Source organism: Octopus bimaculoides, chromosome 7 (genome assembly GCF_046866305.1).
Source record: "Octopus bimaculoides isolate indiv1 chromosome 7, ASM4686630v1, whole genome shotgun sequence".
In the NCBI taxonomy this organism is placed as follows: Eukaryota; Metazoa; Mollusca; class Cephalopoda; order Octopoda; family Octopodidae; genus Octopus; species Octopus bimaculoides.
Window position 1 is genome coordinate 13,632,927 of NC_142934.1, and position 15,036 is coordinate 13,647,962.

Below are 15,036 nucleotides of genomic sequence, written 5' to 3' on the forward strand. Positions count from 1 at the left end.
TCTCCTTGCTATTCACACTGTGTCCTCTACCACTGGACCTCACACTAACAATTGCATCATGTACTTCACTCCCAGAATTCCTTCTCTGCAGTAGTCAACTTATAACTGTTCAAGAGGAACATTAACTGCATTGATCCCATCGGTCTTTTAAGCCTTGCAAAATGCCCATCAAATCAAGCCCCCGCGCCAAACTAAATACAAAGAAAAGGAAAGAAAATGCATGCAAGACAAATCAGGAATAAAAACATATAAAGCAAATAGAGGAAACTTGAGGAAGATATACAAGTTGGTGGATGAGGGGAAGTTGACATGGAAAAGTAAACCAAAACGACAAGGAAAAGAAACGATTCTAGACAAAGTTGGATAAGTAATGAAATGTTGCATGGTGATAATTAGTTCTGTAGACCTGTGGAAATATTACAACAATGATAAGGATGAAGATTTGAAATCTTTAAAAAAAAAAAAAAAAAAAAAAAAAAAAAGCAACAGTGATTCTTAAAGGCAAAAGAAACATAAAACATAAATATCAGAATATATGGTTAGTTGAAGACATAATGGAGTTAAAGAATATTATGGCTCAGGCATTTTAAAAGCATAGTGTGATTAGATCATGAGCTGTGGCAGAAGTTAAAAGCCAAATTTTAATTTAAAAAAATTTATTTTTTTAATTCATCACCAACAATACTTTTAAAAATATCTCAAATCTTGCTTCTCGACATATATACAGACATACATCCTAAGTAAATCTCAATGAATACATACCTGAACAGAAAAATCAATTAAAATACATCTTAATTACAACTGTGCATATATGTATACATATGTAGTAACTGCGTTTACATGTGCGGACAAGTCTGCACAGGTATGTTCAAAATGTATCAAAACATAATTCAATAATGAACACAGGAACCGCCCCCCAAGGCTAAAACTAAATTGAGATAATTTAAAACTTCTGGTTCTTTCCTTTTCTCAAATTTTCAACATGCCAAAATGAGAGACAGACAGGCAGACAAGGGAAGAGGAATTGCTGAAAACTAGCACCGGGCACATGTGCATTGACGCATGCACATACACACAAGTTTGTATATATATATATATATATATATATATATATATATATATATATATATATATACGTGTGTGTACATCTTTTAGCTCCTGGTACATTTATTTAACATTTTAGCTCAACATGTCGAATACAATAATGAATGGAGACATGACGCATGTGAGACAAAGAAAAATAATACAAAGAAAACAGAAAAAACACACAGCAAGCAAGGAAATTAATTAAAAAAAAAAGATAGAGAAATTTAAAGAAAAAAGAGGGGCACAATCGATGAATGGTTAAAGAAGGGGTTGTTAATAAAGATATTAATACACAACAAAAATCATAACTAAAAAGACAGCAACTAAATAATAGGGGATATATATATATATATATATATATATATATATAAGCCTTGAATATTTTAACTGCACAAGAAATGTTTATTTTACGTTAAATAACATTTTGTACAGACATACATTTATTTGAAGGACATGCATAACAAAGACACAATTGATATTAGTCGGAAAGAAAAAAAAAACCAGAAACATAATAGAAACCATCTCTCTTTATGTCTCTTTTTCTTTTTTTTTTTTGCCTCATTATTTTTTTCTTTTTGGGTCTATAATCTATAGTTGTTGCTGGAATTTGATACATTTCAAACAAAATGGTTTTCAAAGTAAAGCTGCTATGACAAAAAATAAACAAAGCAAAACAAAAATCGAAACCAAAATGAGAAAAAAAAAGTGTAAGGAGGAAGTGGAATGACTATTTGAAATAAATGATCTGTCTGGGTTTTATATGTCTGTGTATGTATGAGTGTATATGTATGCCTGTATTTTATATATGTATATACACATACACACACATATGTATATACATATATACACACACACATACACACAAATGTGTGTATGTGTGTATATATATATGTGTGCATATATATAAATATATATGCATGAGTGTTTATATATATATATATGTGTGTGCGTATGTTTATATACATATATATTCCTTGTTCAATCTTTACTAGTTCTGTGATATAATCCAATATTCCAAGTGGTATGAGATGAGATGCAGGTTAAAAGAATTAAAGAAGTTAGGTATTAAATGCTGGAAATGAAACCAGACATCTGAGCCTGGCTGATGCTATAGGAAGGATTAATTCCCTGCAAAAATAACTAAGAGAATTTGCTTTCTACTAACTCACTCACCTATTACAACTTTATACCTAAGGTAATGTTAATTTCTGATGTTGGAAAAGCAGGGTTCAATATCGACAACATACCTTAGGATGAAGATCTTTATTATCACCATCTTGTGTACCCTCCGAGGAGGTTCCCTTAAGGAGTTTACCATCTTCAGTGCTCCCACTTGAATGCCTGGACTTTGCTTGCTGCTCCCGCAGTGTGAACAGCTATATAGAAAAAAAAATTGTTTTTCTTCAGTGTCTGTTGTGTGTTGGAGCGCTTAGACTTCTGTACAAAACCTTGCTTTCGGCAGGCACCTTGGCCATTACCTCGTTGCTGGGTTGCAAGATTTCATAAGACAATAAATCCATAAATTCCAAAGAGTATCATAAATTTAAACTAAATTCTTGTTTTCCATATTTTGTGAATGTCTGTACCATTTGTGGTACCATCTACAACAATGTGATCCACCAGTATGTTTACCATTATTTAGAACTATTTCTCATGACACTCCCACAAAAGTCGCTTCATCCTTTTGTTGTTGTTTTTGGTTAGTTTTTTTTTTCCTCTCCTTGTTTAAACTTCTGGCAGTATAAATACATTCATTCAACTTTTAGGAACATTTAAAAAATTCAAATTGTTAGTAGCTCAGTTAGGAAGAACGATCTCAAAACAAAATCCAATATGATTTTGTTATTCAAAGATCAATGTAAGGCAAAGATATACAACTAGCAACATAGGAATAATATTTTAATTTTGTTCCACTAACAAAACTAAATGGATAGTCTTCTCTAATTAGAATTGTTTTGTTTCAGGTAGATGAGTTTTGTTTTCATATAAACAGATCTTGGGCATATATGTATGTGTGTTTGTGTATGTTACAAAAAAAAAAAAAAAAAAAAAAAAAAAAGGAAAGCATTTAAAATCTCAAAACACTCTGAAGTACAAATCAATGAATTGCCTGTAATCTTCTCTTAACCCTTTTCTAAGCAGCTATTTATGCATAATACAAATCAACAGAATAATAAACCTTAATGCAACATGAAATAGTTGTGCATGTGTCTATTTTGTGTTAGATAGATCCTAACAGTGTGTGTAATGCACACACATATAGTTATACCTAGCAAGAAATATTATTTTTATTTAATTTTCTATTGCTAATTAATATCTTGTGTATAACTTCAGTTAAATCATTATCTCACTAAACCCTAATTTTACATTCATTTATTATGCGAAAGTTAACCATTCCCTACAAGATGAAGAAATACAGTTTAATAAACATACATTGTTATTTTCTACGTAATGACAATATAATGCAATTAATCACAATAATTGTCTTGGACTTAATAATATTATTTAGACACAGAATAGCTTTAACAAGTGACAGTTGTAGTTCAGTGCCATTTTGCTCTTAGTGGAGGTTGAGTAATAATATCATTTCTAATAGTCTAGAAGTTGTTCTTAATTCTTTCTGATAATGGCAGCCAAATTGTTCAAATTTGCATGAAAACATGAGAACTAATTCAGTGTCATTTTCAAATGCATTGCTTTTGCTATGATTTAAACATCACTATTAGTGATGATAATAATATCATCCTACTTCAAGTCTCTGGATATACTTCAATCCTTTATTTCATCTAGTATTTTGTTTGTTTTGAGCCAACCCAAGGTTAAATATACAAGATAATGCGTCTATGGAGGAGACTTATTAACTGCTGCTTGGTAACCGATAAATTCTAGAATCATGTTGATGAATGAATTCACCTATGCAGCTTTTCCTTCTATATCATTAAGGAAAACAGTAATTACCAAATAAATAACTACTAAATTCCAAGAATAGCCAACTCAAATCCAATGGTTACTGATTATGATCATATGGAAACGATCATAAGTAATTATGATCATACGGAAATGATCATAAGTGATTATGATCATATGGAAATGCATATTTCACAATATCAATTGTTCTCAGTAACCAGATGTGTTGTGTAGGCAACTGATGTTGAATGGGGGCAAAACCCAGTGTTAAAGACAAAAGGATACTGCAGTGGACAGCAGTTTTATATTAAATATCTTATAGGCACCAAGTAGTTTGCTGATAGAATACAGAAGTATCATTGTACAGGAACTCCTCATGATAGCAATAGCTCAAGGAGTTGGAGACTGGTGCAGGCAACCTCATAGTTAAGGAAAAGCATCTGTAGTGAAAGATGTCAATGAGAAAAGAAACCTATTACATGAAGAGGGATGAAGGTGTGTCGCGCAGGAGCTAAAGAGGTAGTGAGTCCGATTGGGCAACTGCTGGTCCTCCATAAACAACCTTGCCAAGACTTGTACCTCGGAGAGGAATCTTTTAGGTATGACCCCATAGTAATTCATAACTGAAGGGGGTCTTTGCTGCCCGCCTTTTTATTTTTACATGAAAAGGGGATATTAAAACCAAAGTTTGCTGTTTATAGCAGGTTCAAAGGTTCTCTCAGATATAGTCAAGATTCCAATGAAAGGTGGCACAATATCAAAAGTCATCACTTACATTTTAATGATTATAATAATTATTAAGCAGGTAACAAGTTAGAATAATTTACCTGGTTTCAAGTCAAACAGTAGCTCAATGAATAAAATTCATTAAGCCAACTATATTACAGGGAAAGGCAGTAACTGAATTCAAAATGGGAACTTTCAAAGAATTGCCCTACTTAACACCACCAAATGTATTTTCTGTACTTTTTAAATTTCCTTACATTTTTATATCAAGAGTTAAATAAAAGTCTCCATGGAATTTTTGAAATTCTGTACGAAAGAATTGAAACAGTGCTTAAAGTAAAGCCTTTTCTCATCCTTTTTTTTTTTTTTTTCAATATGTAATTAAATAGATAACGAAGAAATGTTTAAAGGGAAAGCATCAGAACTTGCATTCAAATAAATGTTTATGTACAAGCATCTAGTTGTAGTCATATGTGTCTAATACAAATCGGATTCTGATTTATATCTGTCACATATGTATTAGTGTATATATGTGTGTGATTGTGTGTTTGAATTTTAATTGCATTTTATATGGCAAACTTAAAAAGTAATTCAGCTATATAGAATAGGACTACTTTTTTTTTTAAAGAAAAGGTGAGGGAAGGGACAAATAACTATCTGAACAATGAAAGAGGGTGTGATAAAAGTGAACATAAAACAAACAAAAAAATCTAATAAATATACTTGGTAGCAGCAACTTTTTGAGAAATACTACATATAAATAATTTATCAGGTAGGACATAAAAAGATTTTTTTTTTTTTTTTTTTTTTGAAATTCAGTAATAAAACAACAAAATAAAAATTTGACATTCAATATACAATGACAATAACATGGTGAGAGAAAAAAAATCAACAAGTGCTGCTGCAAGGAAAATTGCGGTACATTGTTTTAATTTACATCAATGTGCACAGATGCACATGTGACAACATTTTACAAACAAATGTAGAAAATAGCAAAAAAAAAAAAAGAAATAATACATAAAACTGATTTCAATAATAGAAAGAAAGTAATACATAAAATTTGACACAAGGTAGAGAGAAATTTTATTATCATTTTGGTAGTGGGCTTTTCATCAATTCTATGTTCACTTTATTTATGCCATTCAAGTTGATTTTGAAATAAGCAAATACATATACAAATATACATTTCAACTTATATATATATATATATATATATTTATATATATATATATATATATATATAACTTAAAATATATGTATATTATTTTACATTTTCTCTTCAACTTCCTTTATATGTATATTATTTCACATTTTCTCTTCAACTTCCTTATATATATACACACATGCAGATACATTTACATGTGTACAGATGTGTGTGCATGTGTGGGAGTTGAAGAAGAGAAAAATGCAAAATAATTTCAAATTGAATGCTGTCTCAGATATCTATTGACATAATACAATGGTGGACAAATGGGAAGAGAAGAAAGAAAGCAAACAAAAAAAGAAGCATATGATATGCCAGGTAGACCATTAGATAAATGTGGCACAAACAGGATGCACATTCTACAAAATAGTCCTTTTGAAGGAACAGAATCAAGGAAATTCAAAGTTTAGTTATGCAATCTAATCAAATGCTAAAAGAAAATGGCACCACTCTCAGGATAAAACAAATGAATAACAAATGGAGGTGGGGGTTTGGATGAGGTGGGAGCTAAGCTTCGTTGCACATCCTTCCCTTTAAGCTACATATTCGGAAGAAATATTTCTCCCAGTGTTAACCAAAAAGCAGAATCAAAAAGAAGATTTTTCTCTACACAGGTGTTCAGAATCTGAATGTATTTTACACTACTAACTATAATAGCCATCAATAGATGTAAGAAACAGTATTGCTAATGTACTTGTGTGTGTATTTCAAATGGTTTATTTTTCCATAATCTGTGCTTCAATCAATATGCAACAGGAAAAACAAAGTCAACAATAGAAATTTCTTAATACCTACAATATTTGCTCAAAAAAAAAAAAAAAAAAAAAAGTGGTAGTGGGGCAAAATTTGGATAGAAAATGAGAAAAAAAATTATTTGCATTTTACTTTCTTTGATAAGAATTTGAAGTTTCTAACTTCAGTGGTTATGAGATACTACAAGAGGTGAGACACTCTGGCAAAACAATAGCAACAATCATTTTAGCGGATAAGGAAAGGCCAATGTACTGAATTCTTCAATCTAATAAATTCTTAATTAAATTTCCCTGCGGAGAAAGAGAACATACCTAGCCTAACCTAGTGGCAACTTTGCAATTCTTGAAGAAAAGTGGGGAAATCCTTGCAAGAAATTACAAGTTAATTTCTATAAGTTAATTCACTTGCATATTGCTGGGTTATACAGTATACTTTTACACTACATATAGATGTGGCATATAAGCGAAATATATAAATGGCTTGATACAGATGAAAAAAGAAAGAATAATAAGGAACAGATGGTTTTATAGGTTCAGGCAGCTGAGAAGATTATGAAAAGGTTAAAAATATTTCCATAGATAATGCTATATCAAGTTACACTATACAAACTATATCTTCCATGCTACATCAAATTCTCTCTCTCTCTCTCTCTCTCTCTCTCCCTCTCTCTCTCTCTCTCACACACTCTTTTATATTTGATCAGAGCAAGAAGTTTCTGACATACATTGCCTTTATAGTTTCTATTCATATTATAGGATTATTTGAATATGGTAAAGTTGATTTAATTTTTTTGTTATATATCTATCTCATTTATACATCATAGTTCGAAAATTTTTATAAGCCTAAAATTAAATAAATATATCAAATAAACCAAAATTTTCAATGGCAATAACATTGTAACCGTGTGCACATGACAAAGAGAGGGGGAGCACTAGAACAGAAATATCAGACAGAGGAAGAGAAAAAAAACATGGAAGAACTGTTTCTACTTTTATTGCAACCAAGAACACAACAAACAATATTTTTAAAGAATAGTTTACCAAAGAATTTAATATTCAGGAAATACAATAAGTATCCTTACTTATTACAAATGATTGATGCTTAGCAGCTTTGAGTTTGACACCAAGGGAAAAGGAAGGAAGGAAAGAAGGAAGGAGGGAATATTTTTCTGCTGGTTAAAGAAAGAACTATTTTGTAGATTTATCTTCCATCCATAATTGTAGATATGCAACACTATAAATCAGAGCTGAGTTGTCAGTGAGTTGCAGCTACGACCAAGTTTCAACTCTCAGCTAGAACCATTTTCACTTGTTGACTTCAAATATTCACTTTCCCCGCCCCCAAAAAAAACTTTGCTGCCTACATGCACGCACATACATGTGTGTGTGCATGCATGCATGCATGCATGTGCATATAACAAAATTTGGCGAGGATTAAGCTTTTTCTGGTTGAAGTAAATAGCCACAAAAGGATGCTTCAAGTCTGTATTTGAAGAGAAGTAAACAAATGTTTCAGAGGAAGAGAAAAACCAAACTTACAGAATGGAAAAATAACAGACTTTGTAGCTATTATTGAAAATGATTCCAAAGGAGCCAATATTCTTTAAATTTAAAATTCAGCCCAAAAAAAAAAAAAAAAAAAAAAAATTAATTTTAAATTCAGAAAATACAGAAGAAGAAAAAATATATAATTAACTTCAAAATGAAATGCTAAAAAAAAAAAAAAAAAAATTTGCTGAGTTCTTTGTGAGGGAAACAGAAGAGGAACAATGTAGAGCCTTCTACTGCAGCAGGTCTAGACAAGCTTCCTGGCTGTTTGATCAATAATTATGCAGCAAGATATAATCATTAGATACTGGAAACATGTTATTTATCTCTCTATCTATCTATCTATCTATATATCTATAGATACATACATATACATATATATATATATATATATATATATATATATATATATATATATATATATATATATATATATATATATATATATATATATTCTAGATACTGAGTTTGTGTATATATGTGTGCATGTGTGTTCTAGATACTGAGTCATCCAAAGTGTAATTAAAACAATTTTATTTTTAAAATAATACCAGTGATTTTTAACAGGGTTCCTCAAACACTCTTACGAAGTTGTTCAAGAGAAAAGGAGAAAGGAGGACAGGAGAGAGAGAAAGGGCCAGAGAGAAGAAAGGGAGCTATGTCTAGTTAGACATGTGCCTTGAATATTTTCAAGAGTTGTCAATCATAGCTAACCACAGCTGAAGCAGGACAGTGGCCTACATGCTGAAGGGATCATGATTCACAGTGTCTATGATCAAAACACCTCAATAGCTCAGTTCACTGAGCTGTAAACAGATACCATGTTGGCACTGCATTGTTGAAGGCATTTCAGCTGTGATTATACATATATATATATATATATATATATATATATATATTTTTTTTTCAGACATAATGTATCTAGGACAATATTATTCAAAGTGTATTCCTTTTTTTAATATGGCATGATATGATCTCATGGATATTTAGTTGCTATTTCTAGCAAACTGAGCAATCACATAGAGACTCCCTCATTGGCTCATACAATGCTACATTGCTGTTTAGCACCAGGTCAAATCTGATTGAGCACACTAATGATCACAAGGCTATACATTTAAGGGGAGCTTCATCATAATCATCATTATTACTATTTAATATCCACTTTCCAGACTGGTATGGGCTGGATGGTTTGAAAGAAACAGCACCATGCTCTTATGTTTGCTTTGGCATATTTTCTATAGTTGGATGGCCTTCATTAATGGCAGGGTGTACTAGGTGCTTTTAGCATAGTATCAGCACCACCAAAATCACCAGGGGGTGGCTTTGTGCCAGGTGATCAGGGGATTTGTGCTACAAAATTCAATGTGTCCTACATTTTTTTTACAATGCTAAGTGTGATTTGAAGAAAATTTGGCTGCTATTTCTAGCTGACTGAGGGATTATAAAGAGACCCCTCATAAGCTTCTGCAGTGTTAACTTAAAATAGCAAATAGATGCCAACCAACATTCTGAGAATATATACTCAAATTGCCAATTTTCTAAACAAAATTTCCTCACAAACCATATAATTTCACTGTTTCAAGTTGGCAAAGCAAATATATAACTATTTTACTTATAAAGCTAGAAGTGCTCTGTTTATAGCATATATTTATGATATATACATATATATATATATATATATATATATATATATATCTTACACTTCTCTTTTCTTTTCTTTTTTTTTTTAAAAAAAAAGCCAATTTAGGAATGTTAATAACTAGTATTTCATATGAAGTAAAGCTAAATAGATTTGTAGATGTATTAATAACAATGAATGTGAGAGAATAGAGTACAAGAGAAGCCTTCCTGTTTATTTGTTTCACCATCACAAAAATATAAAAGAGATTGAAATAAATAAACACATTTTCAAAGAGCTATTTTAAAATGTATCAACATTTTAGAGACATGCCACTTGTCAACAATCTTGTGTGTATATGTGCATGCACACATGCTGTCTTGGGTGTATATGTACATATATATATATATATATATATATATATATATATATATATATATATATACATATGCCATAGATTGTTCATCCTCTCCTATATAAATTCTATAAATCTAGCACTTTTCCAGCAGAAATTATATCATGCTAGTGTCCAAACGGTGCTTGTACAACTCAATAAATCTGAGGATTAAATTACACTCACACATATTTCCATGTACACAGGATTTGATAATAGACCTAAGATATTAAATTATGCCTTATAATGGAATTCATTTAGGACTGACAAATGAGCCCTGATCAATTCACTATTTCATAAATGTCTCTGCAACAAATCAATCTGTTCAGGGATGTTGTTATTATGCTTTAGTGTTTCATTAAGTTCACTGAAATTAGCCCAGGACAAAATGAGAAGAGCAACTTTAGAAATTCCACCAATAATGGTCTTTGCTGATGTTTAGAATAGCTTACTGGTCTGTGGGTAAGTGTAAGCTCAAAGCTCTTTCAAACACCAAAAATGAAAGCAGTTCATATACTTAATATCTTTTACTTGTTTCAGTCATTTGACTGTGACCATGCTGGGGCACCACCTTGAATGGTTTTCAGTCGAACAAATTGACCGGAAAACTTTTCTTTTAAAGCCTAGTACTTATTCTAAAGGTCTCTTTTTGCCAAACCACTAAGATACAGGGACATAAACACACCAGCTGTCAAGCAGTGGGTGGGGGGAACAAATACATACGTACGACAGGCTTCTTTCAGTTTCTGTCTACCAAATCTACTCACAAGGTTTTGTTTGCCCGAGGCTATAGTAGAAGACACTTGCCCGAGGTACCATGCAGTGGGACTGAACCTGGAACCATGAGGTTGAGAAGCAAGCTTCTTACCACACAGCTATGCCTGTGCCTATACGTACAAATATTCAACAAAATATATCAGTCATTGCTTTGGACACCAACTAACAATCATTTTACAATCTATCTCCTTCCTACAATCCCTAGTAGTAGCCTTAAACTCATTCAGATACAATGGTTTAATGTTTTAAATATCAACAATGTATTTGTTAGAGTGTGCCATAAAATGAACCAAGGCACTAAAATGACTGGCATTAGGAAAAGCATCTAACCAAAGAGATCATGCCAAAATGTAGTATACAAATGTGACATCGGGTTCAACACATCTAGGAAGATAAACACTCTAAATAAGTATTAGCTCAGACTGTAGCAAGCCATCCACGTTTTGCAAGCCATGGAGAAGCAGATGTAACATTGTAACAACAACACTAACAATGATGATGAAGATGAATGTACCTACAACCACTACTTTTTAAAGATGCTAGAATATGAAAGATAACAGACTTCTACTTCTAGGATGTCAAGCATGTGACAGCTTAAAGGTTCTCTCATTAGATTGTACGGTACTAAGTTGTTCTTTTTGTTCAACTCGACGTCAGCTTTGATCAAGCAGATTATTATGATAAAACAGGTTCCAGCCATGATTATCCACCTTTTTTTCAGACATAATGTTTGAATAGCAAAATGAGACGTGTGACTTTAGAAATGTACACCCAATAATGCCTTTGTTGCTGTTTAGAATGACTTACTGGTTTGTTGGTTAGTGTAAATCAAAGCTCTTTGAAACACCAAAAATGAAAGCAGCACATAATATTCAATATACTTACACAGATTAAATGAAGTGTATTAGTCACAACTATAAAAACCAAATAATAACCATTTCACTATCTACCATTTTCCTACAATTCCTAGTAGTAACTTTTAACTCATTCAGATACAAATCATCATGGTTATCATCATTCAATGTCAACTTCTACATGCTTCCATGGGTCAGGTGGAGTTTATTGAGGTAGATTTTCTACCTCAATAAATTTTCTACCAATTGGATGCCCTTCCAGTTGCCAACTCTCACCTGTTTCCAAGTAAAGTAATATTTTTCAAGAGTTAGACATGTATTTCATGGAATACTGGAGATGAACAACCATCCTTGTATGATGACTATGATTTACAACCATCACATAATGTGTAGATAAGAGTACACACAAACAACACACATGCACACCCACACAAAATAGGCTTCTTTTAGGTTCGGTCAACTAAAGCCACTCACAAGCCAGGTGACTATAGTAGAAGACACTTGTCCAAAGCACTGCACAGTGGGAATGAATACAAGACCACATGGTTGGCAAATAATTTTCTTAACCACACAGCCACATCTGCACCAAACATTAATGATATATCTATTAGAGTGGAAAAGTCATAAAATGGCTTATTTGGAAAAGTCATCAAATTGGCAAATTCCTGGGTACTAAGTCTGGATAATATTTATTTTCATGGGATTGTACTGCTAGTATTTCAACTGGGACAAAATATAATATACAATTTTTTTTTTACCCTGTATGTAGAATATAGCTGAATCAAACCTAATATCTTTATATCTGTATATTTAAGCAATAGATTAAGATTATATTTACTAAAAGAAGTCTGACTGAGTATAGTGATATTTTCTATACAAAACAATAAAAAAAATGCATGAAAATTATAAAGAAGAGAAGAAGAAAAACAAAACAAAACATCAAAAAGCTGAAGAGGAATAATAAACATATGGTGAGATGTGATGATAAGAACTGCAATAATAAATGTTGCAGGTCAATAGTAAGCAGTGCAGAGGTAGACCAAAGAAAGAAAAAGAAGAAGAAAAAGAAAAAAAAACTGGAATAAACTAGTTTGAGTAGATGTAAAAAGGATAAGACTTTAAAAGGAAATGTCACAGCCAGAAATAAACATTGAATGGAGAGATCAGAGAGACTAGGCTAACCTATACCTGAAGAGAAAGATTAATATCAAAATAATAATAATAATAATAATAATAATAATGGTGATTAATATGCCTCCCCACTTCATTCTCCACTAGAATTTAGACTTTTCCCTTTGAACTTCAATGTATCATACCCAAAATACATGAAAACAGAATGCTCAATTTAGGGGTGGGTAAAGAAGACCTGAGCAAACTACTAAAAATATTATTTTAAACCAATAAGGAAAGCACTAAGAAAGAATTTCAGAGGCATTAATGAACTCAGGGGAGGGGAGGAAGCATATTGAGAGAGAGGGGGAGGGGGAGGGAGAGGGAGAGAGGGGGGAGGGGGAAGAGAGAGAGGGGAAGAGAGAGAGGGAGAGAGAGGGGGGGGGGGAGAGGGAGAGAGAGGGGGGAGAGAGGGGGAGAGAGAGGAATTTGTTAGCATTTTACATCTGTTTTTCCAAGCCAGTATGGGTGGGTGGAGTTCTTTGAGGCAGTGTTCTACAGCCAAACAAGAGATTCACAAGAGAGTGCAGAGGGTCTTCAAATATACGAAGATATGTCTTTTAGATATTTTCTTTATGTTTAATACTTAACAATGGATGGATTCTATGGAAACATCAAATCAAAGACACCCAAGTAGTCAACACACAAACATTTTAGTATGATTCCGTGCCTATCCCACCACACACAAACACACACTTTGTGTATGTTTAGATACGGTTATGTCTGGTGTGCATATATGCAACATTTTCAAAGAGGTAATCTGGCAACAGATTGAGAAAGATTAGTTTTACAGATTCACCAGACAAACCACCACTTAAGTGATGCCTTACGCAGCATTTTAATTTCACCAATGTGTAAAAAGAAAAATCACAGTAAAAACCACTAAGGTTGTAAACCATTAAATTGGTGTCATAACATTAAAATTAACAAAATAGAACACCTAATTTAATTAGTAAAATTATCAGCATTGCACAATAAATTCAGAATCTAATTAGGATTTTTCAAAGAAAAACATTTTTCTAGTGTTATTAAACAAAACAAAATACGCGCTCAATTTTTCCATAAGGAATTCAGGCGTTCATTTTCAACATGGAAATGAAATTGAATTTTTCCCAAAAGCAAAGAGTAATAAAATAGAACTGAATTTGTACCTTCTCTGCTCTCAATAAAATCTAAAAAAAAGAGAAGTTTTTAATTATTTTGACTTAAAGAGCATGTCCCCATCAAACTTTTATGATTATTCATTTAACCCTTTTAAAAATATATTCTACTGAAATATACTGTTTATATGCTTTAATTAATTTCAAAAATTATCAAGAATTTGGAGGGATTTAGTAAAATAAGTTAGCGTTTGAACATAATTTAGAAGGATTTCTAACATAAATAATTATGATAGAAGGCTAATTATATAAATATGAATAATTTACAACAGGCAATCTTGGAAGATCATTTCAGGTGCACAGAAATTGGAGGTGGAGTAGGGTGGAGGTCAGGCACTCGAAAGTGGTAGTCACTTTTTACCATGGGGTCTGATAGGCCAGAGCTAAACTGTGCTGATCCACAATAACAATATCTACACACAAGCAGAAGAAATCACTACATGGTTGCTAAGCATTCTGGAAACAGCAACCAAATCTTTCCTCATATCACACCATTTTATTATTTTTTCTTTATTTATCTATGCATTTTTATAAAGGACATTTTAAATAACAGAGTCCAAGATACACTACACCTGAGCTAAGACAAAAGGTAAGTCATCACAGCTGAAATGCCTTTAATCACATAGGTTTGTCCTATTAAAACTGACAATAACATCAAAATCACTCAGTTATGCACAGACAGTGCTGAACGTATTTATAGGGTAAAGTAAATACCATATGTTTTCAAAGACAGTATGTAATGCTTATAAATAGTAAAGAAAATGTAACAGAAATAGATACGAGCAGTGCAAAAGTATACCACATACCCCAGGTGACCAGACATATTAAAATAAAAAGTAA

At 32.0% G+C, this 15,036-nt stretch overlaps 1 protein-coding gene across 26 annotated transcripts in view; it reads right to left on the reverse strand.

Moving 5' to 3' along the window:
- The window catches only part of LOC106869751 (liprin-alpha-1), a 323,446-nt gene that overhangs the window by 139,201 nt on the left and 169,209 nt on the right, over positions 1-15,036 (reverse strand). For 16 of the 26 annotated variants that reach the window (XR_016242520.1, XR_016242519.1, XR_016242518.1 and 13 more), the window contains exon 5: positions 2,334-2,462. The exons of the other annotated variants lie outside the window; for them this stretch is intronic. Coding sequence is in view for 13 of the 16 variants with exons in the window: in XM_089354794.1 (XP_089210920.1) it covers positions 2,334-2,462 (129 nt within the window). In the remaining 3 variants the exon portion in view is untranslated. The remainder of the gene's footprint in view (positions 1-2,333; positions 2,463-15,036) is intronic. 26 annotated transcript variants of the gene reach the window in all.